This window comes from Hyposmocoma kahamanoa, unplaced genomic scaffold, assembly GCF_003589595.1.
Source record: "Hyposmocoma kahamanoa isolate Upper Pololo Valley unplaced genomic scaffold, ASM358959v1 87, whole genome shotgun sequence".
NCBI lineage: Eukaryota > Metazoa > Arthropoda > Insecta > Lepidoptera > Cosmopterigidae > Hyposmocoma > Hyposmocoma kahamanoa.
This window is the reverse complement of record NW_020654422.1, coordinates 19,033,768-19,054,468: the sequence shown is the minus strand read 5'-3', so window position 1 is coordinate 19,054,468 and position 20,701 is coordinate 19,033,768. Positions and strand designations below refer to the sequence as shown.

The following is a 20,701-nucleotide window of genomic DNA, read 5'->3' as shown; positions in this document are numbered from 1 at the left end:
TGAAAAGTACAACAACGCAATTAGTAATCATTAAAACATCGTAACATTCACAATTTGGCAAAATTTTACCTTCTTACACAATCTATCGATAAAACTATCGAGAACAACCACAACACTATTTAAAATTTTATGAAAACTGGCAACCCTGCAAATGCCATTTTTTCCGTCTTCAAAAAACACTGCCTATAAGAGCGCGTATACACGCTAAGAAATTCGACGTGTCTGCTAAGAAAAGATGAGAATGGTCTTGTATACGACAAGAACTTTGTCGGATCTAGCCACGAAAACATGTCGTGTCTGTTGCAGACGAGAAAATTATGAGACACGATACGAATAATTTCGGACAGACGTGTTTAGGGTAAAATGTGTCAGTGCATTACAAGTCTTCCAGGAAGCAGTCGTTTTACTACCGACTGTGGGAAGAAATATGATGTTGTGTATGTTGACTACTAAGCAACACCCGTCCACGCGCATTTCGTTCGTTTAGTGACAATGCACCTCACCCCACTCCATACAATAGCAGCAGAGCGGTTCGTGTCGGTAGTGTACACAGTTCGTGTGTACAAACGACACGAATTCTTGCATAGACCCGGCGACTTTTCTTAGCTTGGACACGCGCCCTAAATGCGGACAATTTACATTGAGAATTTCAAATTATTTTCAAATGATTCGAAGCTTGCCAAGTTTACAAAATGGCGCTATCGCAGGAGTTCTAGCATCGTCGTACATATATTATGTTTCCAGAAGAGATGCTGTTCAAATTCAATGACAAAGGACTTATCTGAGACCGGCATAATCCGTAAACAACTTTCCATCCACTGGTAGTTAAATGTGATCATGGTTTTGCAGGCATGCACCCTTCGAAAGGACAACACATCTGCTAGACACACTTGTACCAAACATTTACGTACCTGAACCTTCGGTTATGGAAGAGGTAATAAGTAACATTTAGGGTGAGGCCAGACGACGTAATTCTGTGAGTTGTGAGTCGCGTTGTTTGAGTTGCGTAGTTTACGTTGGACTGAAATTCAGTTGGGGCGCCAGACGAACTTATGTTATATATTACTATATTATTTATATATATTCAGTTGCATCCAATACCAAAGTGACTACTTACATCACCCCTTCCTCCACCTGCAACTCATTTTGCGTCGTCATGTGGCACAAACCGGACTTTTATATAAAACCGAATGCTATATAAATACTTTAATTTACGCAACTCAAATAAGGCGACGCGCAACTCACAAAATTACGCTCGTCTGGCCTAATCCTTATTTACCGTGTCGAATTTATTATTTGTTAGACTGACCGTGAAGAGACCAATAGAATTTCGTTTTTTTTTTGACGTCGTCAGTTTGATTACAATAAAAAAAAGAAAAAATAAAAGTTAAGCGAAATATTCAATTACTGTCAAATAGTTAAATACTCGACCAAGTTAAAACGCAATGTCGAGTATGAAGCTTCATTCGCATCATGCATCTTTTAATGTGATCGAGTATTACTTATTTCACAGTAATTATTTACGGATGAATGTCGGATGGAGAACGAGAGTACAGGGCCTGGCGTACCAATAGGTACTAAATACCCTACTACGCGTTCTTGTACCTCGATTAGCAGCCCTCTAAGTTATTGCTCCTTCGATAATATAAAGTAGCTTATGTTTTATTTAATTTTTAATTCGGGACTTAATCACGTATAAAACATATTTTAATTACCTCGACGTCTCGGACGTATTGCAACGTCCATGGTCTCGAAGGGACTGAAGAGGCGGGAGGCAGCATTTTCATTTTTCTAGCCGTGCTAGTTTTTCTAACTATCCGCACTTGTACTTCATTATTTATTTGTGCACTAAAGTCGTGAGTGTTGTGTGTCGGTCTAGTGAGAACCCTAGTGCACAAATAAATAATGAAGATCAAGTGCGGGTAGTTAGATAAACTCGGACGGCTAGAAGATGCTGACACCCGCCACTTCAGGCCCTGCGAGACCATGGACGTTGCAATGCGTCCGAAATGTCGAGGTGATTAAAATATGTTTTATACGTGATTAAGTTCCGAATTAAAAATCAAATAAAGTGTGAAAATCGTGAAAGTTTAAATGAAATGCTTATGTTGTGTTCTATTGTTAAAGTTATATGTAACAATTGTAGATAATCAAGACGCTGGAGGTGGGCGGCGCCGGCGACCGCCTGGCGCAGGCGTGGTCGCAGCTCGTCGTGTTCGGGCACGCCAAGCGCGCCAAGCTCGTGGAGAAGATCCTGGCCGCCATGGTCAGCTGCTACCAGTACCAAGGTCACCACCACTTTTTTTATAATACTAAGTGACGGGACGAATTAGTCGTAAGCGACACGCCTGTCCATAACAGTTGCAGTGCCGTTCAGAGCTTTAAATCGCAAAGATCTGAGGGGCACTGCCACTGCGCCCGTCGCCCTGAGACATAAGTTGACAAGTCCCCTGTGCCTGTAATTTCACCAGCACCTTTACCCTTTCAAACCGGAACGCAGTAATACTGCTTGACGGCAGAAGTAGGTAAGGTGGCAGTACTTCCCTGGACAAACTCCTTCACAACCGGCTCTACTGCTACGGAATTGCCTTACAACTTGCTTACTCTTCAAATTTTAAAGAAAAAAAAAACACTTAATAATTCAGATAAATTATTTAATGTATGTAATTCATATATTGACATCCTAGTTTAATTATAATTTAAATACTATGAGAAAATAATAGACTACGAATGTAATAATCTAGTTCAATGTGGATCACAATTTATATTAGTTTACGATTATGCTTGCCCGCTATTACTGGTATATATATATATTTCTTTTTTATAATTCTTACCATATACACTAAATTGTTGGATATCAAAAATATTTTGCCCTTTTTGTTTAGATGACGAAGTGAAAACAAAAATGCGCACAGCAGCGATGGATATTCTAAAATTCGGGCAGATTGTTGAAGAACAACAAGACGCTAGAGATGTTCGCGCACCTATGCAACTAAGGTCTGTATGGAGAGCTCTATGCACGACTTTAATTCAATCTTTAGCATAATTTTAAGGTCTATACCTTATAGACAATCTGTATTTATGTTATACCTGAAGGGTAATCGGAAAGGACTTTCGAAAATGGCTTTTGTACGTGAAATGGCTGACAAGTTGACGAGAATTTTAAAGGGGTCCTCAAACAGGAAGCAGTCACGCGTTAAAGCGTTTATCGCACATCCGACATCCGCCCGAAACAATTACTGTCAAACAACTAATACTCATACTTGACATTAGTCTGTTGATTTGGTCGATTATTTTTATTTATTTATTTCAACTTTATTGTATACTGAAATACAAATGGCGGACTTAATGCCATAAGCCATTCTCTACCAGTCAACCATGGGGCCAAACAGAAAAAAAAACAATAGGTTGGTGCTACACTTAAACAAGAAGAAAGCTAAAAAGCTAATCGATAATTTGTATGGTATAAATAAATAACCTAATAGAAACATACTTATTATATATACATAATAAGCTTACATATATCGCTCTGTTAATACAATAGTGTATTAACTCAAAACATGTATTTTTTTAGAATTGATGAAAAACGAATTACTCACTTCTCGTGAAAGATTATTGAAATGTATGTATAAGTTAAAGTTTATTACAGACATCTAAATATTTCCTACTTGCCAAATACAAATTATTTATTTATAAATAAAAAGGAAAAAATAATTTAATATTTTTGAGTACGGACTGTTTTGTCCAGAAGTATGTCACGAAAAGTTTGTCTCATTTTGAGTTAAGTAGATATTATATTTTAATTGTTTCTTACAATATTCGAACGACGGTTTTATTGAGTGTAGAGAATCAAATTTTACGTTCAGCAGTAATATAATCTTGAATTTCACATATTTTGAGTTACAACACTATTGTAATAGCAGTGCGATATATTATAATTATAAATAATATAATTTTTGTGCCCAAAGCAACATTATACAGAGTTTTAGTTTTCACAGTTGTCAAACAGATGCGTACGCAACATGCGCTTGAAAGATAATTTGGTCTGAGCTTGTCTTACATGGAGCGGGAGCGCGTTCCAAAGACAGATTGCATAAAGAGTAAAAGAATTAGACAAAAAATCAGTGCGGTGAGAAGGAATAGCTTAAGGCTACGGGAAGATCGAAATTCGCATCCCGGCCGAGCGGTTTGAAATTAAAATGAACACTTAAGATAAATGAGTATTACATATCTGTCGGTAATTATTTCGTTCGAAGAACGGTGGTAGACCCGCTTGTTGCTGAATCCCAGCATATTGACCGACTGCAGTCGAAGCACCTTCTGTATGCGTCAATACTTGAAACGCTAATTACAAAGAAACATTTATACACTACAAAGAAACAAATAACGAAATTGCAATTTTTATTTTATCGAATATCCTGATATTTTTACTACGATGATATTCAAATATTCCGAAAATACACTAGTCTTACAACAACAATTCACTTCCATGAGAAATTTCACATCCATATTTGCCAAAATTCGGTCTTTATAGCGTACCCATCACAAACACTGAGCTTATTTTGTAATGTAACTAACTTATAAATTACGAAGACATAAATTACTACCAAAAACAAATTAAATTAAATTCACTAAGACTACAATTTTGTATACTATCACATAAGAAGGTAGTGTGAATTTTTTAAATTCTACGTAGGGTAGAAGTTTATTCTGTTTCCAAACTTAACAGATATAGGACTGAGTGCATCTGGAAGCGACATTAATGATTTTTTTAGATATATCGGCGTTATTGAAATATATTAATATACTGTTAAGTATTATAATTGATACAAAGATCGACCAAACACACACAAAAATTCCAATGGGTTCAGGAACCAGTGTCTGTTGCCTCAACGTGGCTAACGGATAACGATAATTACCTCTTATTTGCGTAATCCCTAAATTTCTGAAAATTTGCTCAGTCAGCACAATTTATTCCAATCAATTGTTGGGAATTACGTGTTTTCTATCTAACCAGGATATCAGCAGCAGGGCTAACAAATATCATAGAGCTGTGCTCCGATGCACAAGACAAGGCGGACCAAGCGTGGGACAGCGTCGCTGAAGCACTGCAGCGGCTTCGGCGCGACGAAGCAGTCGGCGTGCCGCACAACCCACAAGTACTTGCCAACGTGGCCAACAAGTCAGCTGCAATTGGCAAACAGGATATTGCTACCGTAAGTAATATACTGTACTATACTGTTATGGACAGGCGTGTAGTTTACCATGAGGCGCATGGATTGTTCGTCCCGTTAGTTGATGTTATAAAAAAAATACTTAATAAGTATTATAGTAAGGCACATGGGACTTGTTAATTTTATGTCTCAGAGTGACGGGCGCAATGGTAGCGCCCCTCAGATCTTGGCAATTTAGAGCTCTGAGTGGCACTGTAACTGTTTTGGACAGACGTGTAGATTACCATCTGGCGCACGACTTGTTCGTCCCGTCACTTGATATTACAAAAAAAAACAATGAAGATTAAGTTTTAAAAAGGTTAGGGAAGAAATAAATAATTATTTCGATAGTAAAAGTACATGATATAATGTGTATAGTATAGTAAGATGAATCTATGTGTACTGTAATGAGGCGTAACTCAGATTGCGTAGCGAGAGGTACTTTTATGAATATAAACCAGGATCATCTTAAGAACTCTGGTTTATTTCACCATTTTACATATTTTCACTTTCAGGTTACAAATCAATAATGTTAATATGTCAAGATCTTCTGTTTTCTTATTTCAATCCTTAACATTCTAAATATAAAACTATAATCACTATCTATATTCAGCCAGCAATTCTACTCATAGAGTAGAGCCTAGTCTACAGTACCTATTAGTATTAATATTAGTATAGTGAAGTAGGTTAATTGCGGTGCCCTTACAGGGTTTATGTTGGAATGTAATAATGGCTTTAAGACCTTTTGTAGCACATAAAGCAATAAATGATATCATATGATATGCTGTTAACTAATGCTTAAAACCTAATTAAAACTTGTACAAAACAATCACAAAAACCTTTTCAACGAGATTTATTTCTCTAGTATAATTTATAACGCCTTACAAATTCAAGTATTTCATGCTTAGATGGCTGTGGCGTACCTAGCAGAGTGCGGCTTCGAGGAAGCAGCGACAGCTAGCGTGCAAACGCTTGGCGTTATGCTTAACAGAAGCGAGGAAGAAGTACATGCGTTGCTGCAGCAGCCAAGGTCAGAGCTGGAGACGTCACTTCATCCTGCGGCCCTTGCTATCGTAGAAGCTTATCAAGTGTAAGTACAAAAATATTCTGCGTTATTTTTCTTCCCGTGCTGCTTTATCTATGATTTTTTCTATATCTATGAGTCTTATAACAAGATTCTCGTCCGGTTGACTGAAATGGGTTAATTGAAACGTAATATAACACTCATCATCATACGTCCATCATACGACATTATACGTCCCGATACTGGGCACGGGTCTCCTCTAGGGAGACGATTTAATTTAATTTTTTATTTGTGATTTTGTTTTGTAATTATTTATTTGTGTTTTTCGTTGGAAAGTTTTTTTTTTTCTGTTTTGTTTGCTTTTTCCTTTTGTGTCATTTGTGGTAAACAAATAAAAGCATTTTATTTTTTCTTTCAAAAGATATTAGTTGAAGATACGAAAAAGGTGTGCCTCCTGCCACAATTACAGAACGTAGCCAATTAAGGTCCGTAATCTCTACCTACCCCGCTGGAGGACATGCGTGTTGCTGTCTATGTACATTTAACCGTGTTTTTCAGATAACATAATCTACCGTAATCTACGCTATAATGTGACGTGCTTTTTATCAGTACATTATGTCAATGCGCCACTGGAAATGTACTTTTACGAAAACATTCCTTGACTTAGTTTTCTTTAATGACATGATAATTATGAATATTACAAAATAATTATTTATATAACGTAAAAACTGTAACGAGAAGAAAATCTGTATCATTACTATGATTAAGATGTTGATTGTGCCTGCGGCCAGTTGGATGTGATAGACGTACATATATGAGGAAATATTTTTTTTACAAAGAGGTACTTAATGTTTCTAACCCGTGGGCCATGAGCCGCGACGCTCCTAGCGAGTTCGCTTATTGCTACAAACTTCAGTATCGAAGGTCAATTACAAATATATGATTTTATAGTCCCACATGACTAGAGTAATGGAAAGCTAATTGGTACGAATATTACGCGCGTCTTTTGCGGGCGACCAGAACAATTATACGAGAAAGTTCCACAGACGAAACTATCGCTCCGCGTGTCCATACATGAGAGTATTATACTTGCGCGCGTTTGAAACAAATTATTTTGTTTTTATTTGTTGTTTGGTTACTACTGAAAGCAAATAGTTTAGTAGCAGTAGAGCTCCTTGTGAAAGAGTTAAAAAAAAGAGGTTTTTTTTGTCAGTCGTTGTTTAAGTGCGATAGAGTGCGGTCGCGTCAAGTTCAAAATAAATATATAGAGTTGTTAACATCCCCAAATTTAAAGAATTTAAAGTTGTACTATGGCATCTTTAGGAAAAAGAGGAAAACCTTTACGAGGTCAGTCACGCCAAATTATCTACAATGTTTATAAATATTTTGTAACCGAAGCTGACAGATTTAAAAAAAATTAAGATGAAAATGTAAGTTGTTATTTTAAGAAGGTTCAAGCGCGAGTTGCAAATGCCACTGGAATTTCAAGAAGAACTTTGAACAATATATTAAACGAAGTCAGTACTGAAACACATTCTACTGAAATTAAGTTTAGCACTCCAAAAAAAGGGAGACCAAAAAAGCAATTTCGTTTGGATATGGACGATTTTGATTATGATGTTGTTCGAAGAATGGTGTATGATTTTCACTTACGATTTAATGAACTGCCAACAATAAAATCATTAAAAGCTAAATTATCTGAAACTATTAATTACAATGGGTCTGAAAAGACGTTGAGAAAAATACTTCACGAGATGGGATTTCGGTTCACTAAAATGGAAGATAATCGAAGTTTTAATGGAAAAGCACGATGTAAGTCTCAAACGAATGGAATACCTCGATAAAATACGCAAATTTCGCGAAACAGGAAAAAATATCGTCTACATGGATGAGTCTTACATACATACATCCCACACTTAAGGGAAATCTTGGAGTGATGATAAGAAAAAAGGAGTAAAAAAGCCAATTTCAAAAGGTCAACGTTTGATAATAGTTCATGCGGGAAATGAAAAAGGCTTTGTACCCGGTGCCTTTTTAACGTATAAATCCACGGATACTACAGGTGACTATCACAATGAAATGAATAACGATAACTACGAGAAATGGCTGGTTAATCAATTAATCCCAAATATACCCAGTGATTCCGTTCTAGTTATCGACAACGCACCCTATCACAATAAATATGTTGAAAGATCCCCCAAGTCAAACACCATTAAACAGGAAATGATCAAATGGTTAAACAGATACGAAATTCCAGTTGATCCAAAATTAACAAAAACCCAGATTTACGCTATTATATGTCAGCACAAGGAGAGGTATACAGAGTTTTCCGTGGACAAAGTACTTGCAGAACATGGGCACACTGTGTTGCGATTGCCACCGTATCATCCGGATTTTAATCCAATTGAAAATATATGGTCTCAACTAAAAGGCTATGTAGCCTCTAGAAACGTGGGTATGATTTTAACTACAGTAAAAACGTTATTGACTGAAAAAGTAAACATGATCAGGGCTGAAGAGTGGAAAAAGGTTTGCGATCACACAATCAAATGTGAGAATGAATATAGAAGCATTCAACACGGTTTAGACAGTTACACTGATAGACTAGTGATAAATACGGCTGATAGTGACAGTGATATTTACCTCTTTGAGAGCACAGATAGTGAAATGGTAGTAATTGAGAATTAGAATTATTATTATTTTTATTACAATGTCTCACTTTAACAATAGGTACAATGGTGTTTATTATGTACACTACAGCTGTAATTTTCCAAAGTAATTAAATACGTAAACATAATGTGAACATATTTTTTTTATTTTATTTTACCCGAACCTAAAGCCATCACTTATAGAAAAATTGGTGTATTTTATACAAAGAATAAAAAGAATTATTAAAAGAAGCAAATTAAAATTGTTTTAACAGCTCCTAATAGATACCGGACTGTTTGTATTTCGTGCGACAGAGATAACGCTCTACGAAGTCGAAATTAGCCGATTGTCTCTTTCCAAATGTCTATGTGCAATATTTATCGCCGGGTACTGTATACAGTACAGGCGATATTCGTGTTTCATCGGATTCCAATTGGACTTAGTGCACAAGTGAGATCCAAAGTAGGTCCGAGTTTTTTAGATTTGTACGGTCTCGGATTCGGAAGAAATACGAATCGGATGCGGTGCGTAACCGCGTTAAAGATTCAAATTCAACTACATGCCGCTTGCGATAAGAACTGACTAAAGTCCATAGTATTAAGCTTGATGTGCACTCGACTGTAACTTTATAAATAAGAAAAAGTTGAATGAAAAAATGTCACCCTGTGTACGGTATGGGCAAAATAATCTTAAAAATAATATTTTCACAGGACCAAAACCGGCGCACCTGTACGGGATGCGGACTCAACAACAAGTTCCAGTGACAGTGAGTCTTCATCCGATGACGAGTAGATGTAGTGTCATAGTTTACGAATTTAGCATTTAATTATTAATAAAATAGAAACCATTTGTGTATTTAATTGTAGAGATATTTTTTATTTATTCCAAAGTTAGTTATGCATTAAATCTCACAGACACTCAAGTAAATTTTTGAATAGAAACTCGATATTTATGTATTAATAAATTTTTTATTAAGAACTTGTTTTTTTTTATCTACGCTTTTTTCACTTATTAATGGGCAACCTCATTAATAAGTGAAAAAAACTCATTTTGGACTTGACATCATATTTTACTCAATATTATAACAAGTCTAAAATATGTTCTTTACACAATAAATCACACATGAAACCAAATACTGCCCTAACTCAAAATTGCGGTATTGAGAAAAAACAATTTGAAAATTTAAAAGAATTTGATGGATTTTATTGCGAACAATATTTATTTTCATTTATACATAATGCTTAATTATCCATTTATGATCGAAAATATACAGGGTTATTTGTAAAATAAAACAATATCGCACGACTATATTCCTGTATAACATAAACAACAACTTTTGTTCCGTGACTTAATCATTTATCACATTTCACTTTCGTACAAAAATTAAAATATTTAAATTAATCGTTACAAACGGTGATAATGATAACGCACGCAGGGGTGGGGGTCGTCCGGAAGTACACTTGTACGTTTAAACTTACTACCAAATATAGATCTAAAAAGTGTCACATAGTATAATTTTTTTTTTAATTATCCCTTCCTCTCCTTTCCATCAGCGGACCACCCGTGCCGGACTGCGTTGCCACAGTTGGACGGTCAGTTCAATACCGTCCCGCACTAAAAAGTTTGGCAATTCGTTCTTATGCCGAACCATCAAATTGTGGAACCAACTCCCGGCGCATGTATTCCCTCCCCTCTATAACATCGGGTCCTTCAAACGTAGTGTGAAGAAGCATTTGGCCAGACCGGCAAAATGATAGTGACGGAGTGAAGATATTTGTGTTTTCCATCCGTTACTCTCATCTCTGGACTGTATTCGCACTTTCCATCAGGCGCGGTGCAGTCATTTTGCCGAGTCACAATAAAAAAAAAAAAAAAAAAAAACAAAAACAAAAGTTTATTTTTGAACTATTTATCATGTTTTGTAAAAAGTAATGAAACAAATCAACCGTGACCATGGGATCTGAAAAGGGCCCGAAACGTTGGTTTGTTTGGTAATTCACATATACGCGATTTAAATCCGGAAAAATAGTTTCATTTTCTATATTTAACAATCGCGAAAACCTAAGAACTTGAAAAGTTATGGTTTATGATGCTAGTAATAATAGTTCTGCAAGGTTGTTAGTATTTTACAAAGAACCCTGTGGTTTCATTCAGTTTCTTTTTTATTTTTAATCGTGTTTTCTCAATTTCACAATTTGGAGTTACGACAGTATTAGGTTACGCGTGCGAAATACTGTTTATTTCAACAAAATTTACTTCACCTACTTTTTTGGTGACCTATAGAAACCAGTTTTTGGAGAATAGTACATACAGTATCCGTGAGATATTGTACTTGTGACATGGACTCGTTTCTCCGGCGAACACAAAAGGTGTTAAAAATGATAATTGACTGGCTCTAGCTGAAGACATTGGAGGAAAGCTGCGCGTCCGTTAGTCGCGTTTTGTCTGTCATAACGGCAGCCTTAACATTGCGTGCTTTCAATTTCAACATGCCCTGTCTCATATTGTATATTCTGCTGGTGAGTATTATCCCTAAATATCTTCATAACGGCAGTTGAAAGTGATGCTACTTTACATGTTCGTGTTTAATATTGTATTCCGTCGTCCTACTTTCACCATATTATGTCCATATTTCATCAATGTTAACATTCCTGTAGACAATACTTGCTGCACTTTTATTTCTATTTAATTTTTATTTTATTTCTATCTCAATGGTATAGAAAGTGACTAATTTGTGACGATGTGACGTCGTCCTTGCATTGTCATCCCACCTTTTTATCGCCTTTTCTCCGGTTCCAGGCCACTCGTTTTTAATTCCTTCGCCTCGCACTTCTAATTTTGTTTCCACCCTCACTCCCTGCTCGATCGCGGCAGCGTACAGTGCTGTTAAAACTTCAATTGCGTCTAATTTTGATTTCTTTACCAGTTTTAATACCGGTTTGTAATAGCTACTACTAATCATGTGCCAATTTTAATAACAATTTGTAATAACTACTGCTAATCATGTGCTAATTTTAATACCAATCTGTAATACAGCATAACTCGGCCCTTTTGGGGTAAATGTCTGGACCGTTTGTTAATCCGTAGTAAGGAGTGTTTTATACTGCTGTATCTGTGTTTACATACCTTTTCTTGTTTTGTTACCATCAACTTACAATATATTTCTGTGGCTCATTAGGGTTTACAACCTTTTCAAATTTTATATTTCTTGTCCTTAGGGTACAATATTGTGCAGCTATCGGGTGACTGCATATTTTAACAAAAAAATCGATTGTGGACCTTACGGATTTGTGTGTGAACGGAACAACAAACTGCGTCTCTGCGAAGGCGAAAACTTGCGAGGTCCTACGTTCTTGTGCCCTCCGAGAACTATCTGCAATGAGGAATCGAGTGACGTCTGCGAGAGCGTCATCAACTACGTGGAACCTCCAATAAGAACCATCAGATGTCACCGCTACGAAAGAATAGCTGATCCCAATGTACCCGACTGCAAGGGCTATATACTATGCATTCCTAATAAAAACCGTTTCCAAGGAATCAAGTTTAAGTGCACGGGCAACACAATTTTCAATGGCTATACGCGAACATGCTCGGCATCCAATTCCTACAGATGTCCGTTATCAAACGCCACCAAACCGTTTGTGGACTTCATTGAAGAAGGCACTCGAAGAAAACCTGTTGGCGGCGACTTCGCATACTCCGATTTAAGCCCCAGTTTAGAAAAGAACCGACCCATTGACTGTAAGCACTATAAGCTAACTGTGACGCAAGACAGCAGTCCCATTCGAGCGGCATACTTCTGTCCCCCGCGACCTGCCAGAAAAGAAATAGCCACTAGATGTACAGTATTCTCTAATCAATTTTGCCTCATATTGGAAAGAGTGGATGAAGACCAATTCATACAAAACTCTGGCGCAGCTTCAAGACGACCAAGGATCAAAACTGGGTTTGATGAATAGTTCGACTTTATTGCCAGTGAAAAATATCTAAGACTGATTTTTAGAATTGTTTTAAATATAATACTTGAATTAACCTCCAAAGTTTATATATATTTATCGAAAAAAACTATTAATTCTATTCTTGTAACAATAGTGAACCAGTACCTAAATAATTAAAATGACAACATCATCATTTGTTGTACGAATCACATCAACATGTATTTATTTACATTTATACAATCATTAGCCGTATTCTAGTTAATTTATTGAATTACTTTAAGAACATTCGAAACTGTCGGCATCGACACATTTCTTTTTGTCTTTATGGAACACTTCATCGCTATTACACTTCTTTCTTCTTTGACGATATTCCTCAGATCGGTTGCTTTTCGAACAAACGTAATATTTTCTACAACTTTTTGGTTCAGGAAATTTACCTTCTTCTTCACATTCGAAATCCTCGTCTCCTTTTCTTCTTTCAGAACTTGACTTATCCTTTACCGTCTTCAAACCATTGTCCTTAGCATTTTCATTTGTGGAATGATTATTGTCGTATATTTTAGAGTAGTCTCTATTATTTGAACTGGAGCTTTTTTCTACTGCTGCTTCAGACTCGTTACTTATAGAATTGTTCGAAGGTTCTGTTTCATCTTCCACGCATCTTACAGTCAATTTATTAAGCCTGTAACCATTTTGACATTGAAATTTAAATCTGACAAATTCTTCTCGATGATTTTTTACACAAATGTAATAAACGTTCTGTTCCATAACGTCGCTGAATCTTCCATTCGTTACACATTTAAATTGATTTTGTCTAATGCAGTGAGACAAGTTTTTGGTACACTGTTTCTTGACTTCACTGAATACGGTATTAACTGGGCACAATCCTTCAATAGGTAGTCTCAAACCAATACAGACGTAGAATTTCCTGCAATCTTTGTTATCGGAATATCTTCCTCGCCTACGATTTTCACAATCAAAATTTAAATTTTTTTCAACATTGGTGCGTTCAACATCAACCTTAACTGTATTCAGTATACTTAACTGCCCTGTTGTAACTACTGGGTGAGTACTTCCTATTGTGCTACCTGTTGTTTGTGCCCGTCTCACAGCTGCTTCGGTGGCAGTTGTTATGTGAGGTTTTGTTGCAGTCTGTATATTAGATGCAGAAGTTTTTGTAAGAGGATAACTGGAATTCTGAACAAATGAAAGCTCAATGTTCACATTATGGTTCTTGTTTACTTTTTCCCTGTCGATTATAACAACTGGGATATTCGTTATATCATTGTTTGATAAATTAGAATCGTCATTCAACGGCGAAGTTTTTTCTACTACTCTGTTCGGTAAGGATTTGGTATTGCCATCTGTAGAAGGTTGAGCGTTGACATTCGTTTTAGACACTGACGTATGAAATTCCACACTAGAATTCGTAAATGTGGTTTCTGTAACGTTAAGTTTAACGTCTGTAGTCGATATCGACAAAATCGATATACTTTGCATAGAAAGGCTAATATTGCTAAAATTATTTTTAACAGACTCTGGAGGTGGGTGCCACTTTGAATCCTTAACAGCATTTTTTACTTCTTTTACCACGTTATCTGTATTCTGAGTGTTTTCAGATATTGAAACTAGCACTTTCAAAATTCCTGAGTTTGGTAAAGTTTCAGCAATAGTTGATTTTTTATCGTGCTGATTAATTACGCCTGAGTTTATATTAGGCAATTGTGGAACAATTTTTACTCTATCAGGTAACACAGACACGTTACTATTATTTACATTAAGAGGCATTATATTATTGTCAGCGTTTGACGAAGTAACAGATAACGAACCGGTTGATTGAATCATAGAACTTGAGTATTCTGTAGAAGTTGAGATGCCTGCAGACGGAGTTGTCACATTTGCTGCTGACATGGTTCTGTTATCACTTACACTTTCTTCTTTCATATTCAAAACTACGTTTTCTAATGGATTCGCAATGTTGCTAATATGACTGCCATTGCTAGGTGATGCCGTAGACTTATTGGCTACATTTGCTGAAATATCGACTTGATTTTCATTTTGGGTTAAAGGAATGATTTCAAGTGCATCATTATTTGTAGATCTTTGCACACCAGAAATGTTTTCTTGAACTGTTGGTCTTTGCCAAGTAACTGTTTTTGGTGTCAAAACGTTTTGATTTATATTATTACTTGATCCTACAGATGTTTTAGCATCTGGGTTATTTATAGCACCTGGTGACACTTTCGTGGAAGAGGTTGGTTGTGGTAGATTTTTATTTGTTTGCGATGTGTAAAATTCGTCATTAACAGATTGTGGCCCAATTGACTGAATCGTAAACGAAATTGATTTTCCTGCGTCTGCCGGCCGATCAGTTGTGGCAACTGGCTCAGACGTGATTAGGTAATGATTTGCACTCGCTTCATGTGTATTAAAAGGTACATTTTGCAATATATTTGTGGGATTGTTAAATTCTCTACCATTATGGGGTGATGACGTCGAATTCATAACGGTTAAGATGGTGTTTTTATTTTCATGTTCGACTGCTGGAATTGTTTCAGGAGCGATTGTATTAATGGATCTTAGAATATCAGAGCTTATATTTTCTAGGACTATCGCTGTCTCCCAAGTGGCAATATTTGTTGACAAGGAATCATTGTTAGTATTTGATCCCGCTGACACCATTGCAGGTGAAGATGTGGCAGAAATTATAGCATCTTGATTAGAAACTGCGTTAATTGCAGGTGACAATGATGTACTTGCTACTATACCACCAATTGTCGTAGGCTTTTCACGCAGATCCGTCGTAAGCAAGTTATTTGTAACGTCTTGCACAGGTATATTTGTCTTCTTAACTTCAAGGATTTCCGGAGTTCCTGTTTGGGGTTTTTCAGATTTCAACGTTCCTTGCACCGAAGGAGTAACAGTGTCCACATACCTCGTTGTTTGTGTTGAAGTTTCTGTTTCAGGTTGATTGGCTACACCATGTTCGGAATTAACATTATTTTGCGAATTCAACGGCTGTAAATTAGAATTTCTTACATATTCAGTTGTGGTGCCTGTTTCCGTAAGTAATTCATCGGTTTGCGATCTCGTGATGGAAGTAGTTACTGTGGTCCCAGTTTCAAAGTTAATCTTAGTTCCTTTTGTTAATGTCGTGTTCAAAAGGTCAGTTTGTGTTTTAGTTGCATCATTAGTATTTAATTTATTTATTTGAAGACTTGCCGAAAGTGTTGATTTATCAACGTTGGCAACTGTTGTTACCTTATCGTTATTTGGTGATTTGTTGTTTATTGGTAAATCATTACCTGATAGAGGTGAGCTTGAAATAACGTTTCCTTCGGTCGATGGTGCTATAGAAGGAAAATTAATATCCGTATTTATTGAATGAGGATTTTTAAGTTCGCTTTCAGTATTAACATTCACCGAAATTTCTAGACTCCTCATAGTTGTTGGAACATTGAATACCTGAGTATTTATATTAAGATTATTGCCTTTTACTGTAGGAATCGTCTGCACCTCTGGTACATCAGTATCATACAATGCTTTGTTATTTTGAGTGGTTGATTCTAAAGTTTCTGTCGATATTATTGCATCAGGAGCTACTGAAGTTCCTTTCGGCGTTATAGTGATTGACATCGTGCTGGTCCTTTCAGTGAAGTTTGTATTACTAAAAAGAGTCTCTACTGCATCAGTACTTTCGTTAGCAATTTCGATACCTGTTGCGTTTATATTACTTTCTAATATTGACGCCGTTGTTAAAATTGTAGACTCTTTCACAGTAGGTAAATTGTAGCTGCTCGTATTAGGTGTTTGTACTTTACTTGCTGATTGAGGTGTTGCTATAATATGGGTAGTTACGTGATCCAATAAAGATGATTCCGTTGAAAGGTGATTAGGACTTGGTGATATATCAGCTTGGTTTACTATAACGTTGCCAAAATCATTTGCATTATCCTCTGTTTTCAGTATTTCATTTTGACTTGTAGTAATATACACAGCGTTTAAGTTGGGCGTTATACTCGTGTCTTCTTTGTCAATCATATTACCGGAGCGCATTTTCAGTTGAGCTTCAGTGCCTGGTGCATCAGTGATTAAATACTCTGTGACAGAAACTGTAGGTGGTAAATCTCCTTCTTCCATGATTGAAGTAATGTTATCAATAGCAGCATTTCTCGTGTCATTTGTTGTTGGTGACACATTTGTTTTATTTAATGATATCACTTTAGGTATATTGTGACTAATTCCTGCCATATCTGATGTCAATTGTGTAGGCAAGACATATGACGTCGACGTTTCGAAATTTAACTGGCGATCATTCATGTTCAGCTTTGTGTTTGATGTTGTTGGATCACCAAATGATTCTGAGAAAGTCGATAGATATTCAGGTGTGAAATTTTGTGTTGATCTGATGTGGTGTTCCGACGTTGAAGTCTGGATTTTGGGCATGTTATCTGTTGTTGTTGTAACGGTATTATTATTCAAAGATAAACCTGCAGCTTTCTTATTTTCCACGGCCACTGTATTGTTGTTACCAGCATTTGTGTCAAGTAGCGGTGAAAAGTTATTTATTGTTGTTTCAAAAGCGTCTGTGTTTTCCCTTAATTTATGTTCTGTAGTAATCAGATCAATTTCTGAAACACTTGAAAGAGTTGTGGTTTCGTACTTTATTTCTGTTAATTTTATTAGTTCACTAGTATCAGTTGTGAGAAAGTTAGGCGATATCGTTGAACTTATGTCAACGTCATTAGAATTTAATAAAGCACTTGTATTAGTAATATTCGCTTCCGAAATCGTAGGTGATGTTAATTTCTCGATAAGTATGTTTGAATTAACTGTTGCATCAGTATCAATATTATGCAATATTTTAGGAACATTAAAAACGTCAGTGTTTTCCGGTACATTAGATATTGTTTTTAAACCCGGAACAATGGTCGAAGTTAAACTGTTTTCGACGGGAGTATCCACGTTAATTGTTAAATTAAAGTCAATTGTGTTACTAGCTTCTGTACTTTCCTTAACATTTGATTCTGTGTTGACATTCGATATTGTTGTTGTGACTAAAATTTCTCCGACGAGATTATTTGAATCCAATGTTACAACATCAATCTTTTGAGTTGTAATAGGAACAGATATCGTTGTTGTTGCATTAATTTTATTTATGTCTTGTTTTACTTTATCTGCTACGTTCTTGTTGTAAACAACTATTGTCGTACTTTCATTTATAGGCGTTTTTAAGTTCAATATTGAATTATCGTCTGTATTAGATATAATTTCGGTAGCCTGTAGTGTCGTTGAAGCAGTTTTCTGTGCATTAGATTCTGTGTTCACACTAAAAATAGGATTTTGCGTTACAAAGTTTTCAACAAATGAACTTCCTTTAGATATGGTAGCCGAAACTGTTTCAGGTGACGGAGTCACTATGGTGGTTTCATTTATATTACTTAAATAACTGTTAGTTTCCGTGACAAATGATTGATTGTGTTGTACACTAGGAAGAATGGTTGTAATGTCTATGTTTATAGCATTAGTCGCTGCCATAACCTCCTCAACAAGTGTTGCATTTACGTCAGTATTTACTATCTCGGGTACCGCAGTCGTAATTGAGTCAATTACTTCTATAGCTTTCTTTCGATTTATTTCTACGGGAATTACACTTTGATTTACACTATCATGTATTAAAACTGATGTACTATTATGTGCAGTAATTTTAGGATATGTAGTTGTCACACTAATTGTATTCATTGTTTCTGCAGTTTTCGTAATCTTAGGTGTCGTAGACACTTTTGTTACTGTGTCATCAACTCTTGAAGCAGATCTTCCATTTTCAGCTGTAGTAATTGGGGTCCCTAGAGTGACCGAGGTATCCATAGTAATGTCTTCTACCAGCGAGGTCGTTTTACTATTAATATTCAAGTTTGCCTCACTCGTATCCCTAATTTCAGTATTGATATCTGTAGATGTTTCGTACGTCTTTGTCACGAAATTGTTTTCATTATCATTTGATGTGACTGTATTATTACTTCCAGTCATGGTCCTAGTGACAGCTTCTACTTCTTTAATAGCTTTTCTTTCATTTATACCATTTTCGGACATATTTAATGTATTCGTGTTACTTGCAAACGCTGTTGAAGTAACAACCTCCATTTGTGAATTAGCTGTTGTTTCTTCTACATTTTTGTCGATCACATTTGATGTACTTATATTAGCTTCAGTTGCATTGCTAGCAATAACTTCTATTTTAGGATTTACCGTTGTTTCATTTATTTTATTTTCGGTTATATTTGATGCGCTTATATTAGCTTGAGTTGCATTGCCAGTAACCTCTGGGATAACCGTTATTTTATTTATACTGACATCAACAACGGTATCTGTTCCGTTTAGTAAAATAGTGTTAGCCACCAAAATGTCCTCTGTTGTTATTTGTGGCTTGAAAGTTGTATTTGGGATTGGTATTATTTCAGTGACTGTTTCATTTTCACTAATACTTATAACACTGGCTGGCGACGTTACTTCAACTAATTGAGATTTTGTACTCACATTCGTGTTATTCTGTAATTCTAAATGTCCTGCACTTGCATCAAATGAGAGAGTTGTGGGAACAACTATTTCTTCCCATGCAAGTGTCGTAGCACTTTCCAATTCGTTCGTTGCACTCGTCAAAGTAATTGGCACAGCAAGCGGAATGCTAACTGATGGTGGAAACTCACACTCAAAACGATTACTGTGGCTGCATACAGTCGGTGAAGGACAGGGAATAACGAAGTCATCGACGGTCGTTGACAATCCTCCGCCTAAGTCCACACAAATTCTGAAGTGAGTCGTATTCAAGCAGTGAAAACTTCTTCCACCACAGTCGATATTCGTTGATGCTATCAACGGGATTCCGATGAGCACCTGAAAACAAAATGAAAAATAACTCACTATGAAATAAAATTATTTGTTTACAAGATTCTTAAATTTTAAATTCGTCACGAGAGAAAAAACATAGCCTCAAACACGTACCGTTAATACAATTTTCAAGTCGTAAAATTTCCAAGTCATCTTGACATAACTTTTTTCTCGTTTTTGGTTTCGTTTGTAACAAATGTCGTCGTTTTAGGCCGTCGTTTTTCTCATGAAGTCTTGAGTCGAATGGCTCACTTGATTTAAACTCATGTAATTTCAAGTCGTAATTGTACTGTTAGCATAAGCGCGTATCATTTACACTGCGCACATCTCATTTTAGATTACACGACGACATTGAATAAATAAAGTTGACATTTTATTTCCTTCGCTGTGCCTGTGTTCTATTGCTTACACAGGCTTCGCAGAGTTTCGATATGACGATAGGATTTATGTATTTTGATTTTTCGCAGCCTTCAATTTTTTTTTGCACTACAAGTGGAAAGTTTGCCGATGTTATCACCTCGTATATTGTTTTGTTCAATCCGTCATTCAGTTTATTTATTTCTTAAGACTGATTACAATTTGTATATATTTCAACATGACGAAATTTTGAAATGTTTTTTCCAATTTTGTTCTCAATTTGAACAACCTATCAACCAATAAAAAAAACTATAACACTATACTTCCACTTCCTTTTCAAGGCGAGAGTGAATAGGCATTATTTAGGTGTGCATGCTCCATCGCCGACCTCATCGTCACTTTCCATCAGGTGAGATGGAAGTCAAATGCCTAATCTAGATCATATAATCATTCAAATGAATTTGTCATGTCACCCATTTCTGCGGAAACTATGTTTCAAATACTTAGAGAATAGTTGTTTATACACAATTCGTAATACTTTTATCTTGAGTTTCCTTTAGGATGTTTGCAGATTACTATTGTTTACTTCAAAATGTTGTTTGGTTTTCCCTCACTTGCATAACATATTTGCT

General features: G+C 36.0%; 3 protein-coding genes across 3 annotated transcripts in view; 2 read left to right on the top strand and 1 right to left on the bottom strand.

The window, feature by feature from the left end:
• Positions 1 to 9,809, top strand: part of LOC113235510 (protein PTCD3 homolog, mitochondrial) — a 19,865-nt gene extending 10,056 nt beyond the window's left edge. Inside the window, exons 9-14 of the mRNA XM_026471245.1 lie at positions 850 to 934; positions 2,147 to 2,288; positions 2,886 to 2,997; positions 5,018 to 5,216; positions 6,122 to 6,303; positions 9,597 to 9,809. Coding sequence (XP_026327030.1) covers positions 850 to 934; positions 2,147 to 2,288; positions 2,886 to 2,997; positions 5,018 to 5,216; positions 6,122 to 6,303; positions 9,597 to 9,678 — 802 coding nt within the window. The 3' untranslated portion in view covers positions 9,679 to 9,809. The remainder of the gene's footprint in view (positions 1 to 849; positions 935 to 2,146; positions 2,289 to 2,885; positions 2,998 to 5,017; positions 5,217 to 6,121; positions 6,304 to 9,596) is intronic.
• A 1,566-nt stretch (positions 9,810 to 11,375) lies between these two features.
• LOC113235509 lies at positions 11,376 to 12,971 on the top strand. Its single transcript, XM_026471244.1, has 2 exons — positions 11,376 to 11,405; positions 12,105 to 12,971. Exons 1-2 carry the CDS (start codon positions 11,376 to 11,378, stop codon positions 12,843 to 12,845), a joined length of 771 nt encoding a protein of 256 aa, XP_026327029.1. The 3' UTR covers positions 12,846 to 12,971.
• A 102-nt stretch (positions 12,972 to 13,073) lies between these two features.
• LOC113235086 (mucin-17-like) lies at positions 13,074 to 20,065 on the bottom strand. The gene is made up of 2 exons (XM_026470653.1): positions 19,827 to 20,065; positions 13,074 to 19,718 (listed from the first exon to the last, which is right to left on the bottom strand). Exons 1-2 carry the CDS (start codon positions 19,863 to 19,865, stop codon positions 13,101 to 13,103), a joined length of 6,657 nt encoding a protein of 2,218 aa, XP_026326438.1. The 5' UTR covers positions 19,866 to 20,065; the 3' UTR covers positions 13,074 to 13,100.
• Positions 20,066 to 20,701: the final 636 nt, after the last annotated feature.

What these genes read in the sequence shown, in the direction of transcription:
- LOC113235086 (XM_026470653.1), bottom strand. Translation starts at nt 19,865, where the DNA reads ATGACTTGGAAATTTTACGACTTGAAAATTGTATTAACG. An exon ending in ACTTGAAAATTGTATTAACG is followed by an intron (nt 19,719 to 19,826) that starts GTACGTGTTTGA and finishes TTTTGTTTTCAG; the next exon opens with GTGCTCATCGGAATCCCGTT.
- LOC113235509 (XM_026471244.1), top strand. Translation starts at nt 11,376, where the DNA reads ATGCCCTGTCTCATATTGTATATTCTGCTG. An exon ending in TCATATTGTATATTCTGCTG is followed by an intron (nt 11,406 to 12,104) that starts GTGAGTATTATC and finishes TCTTGTCCTTAG; the next exon opens with GGTACAATATTGTGCAGCTA.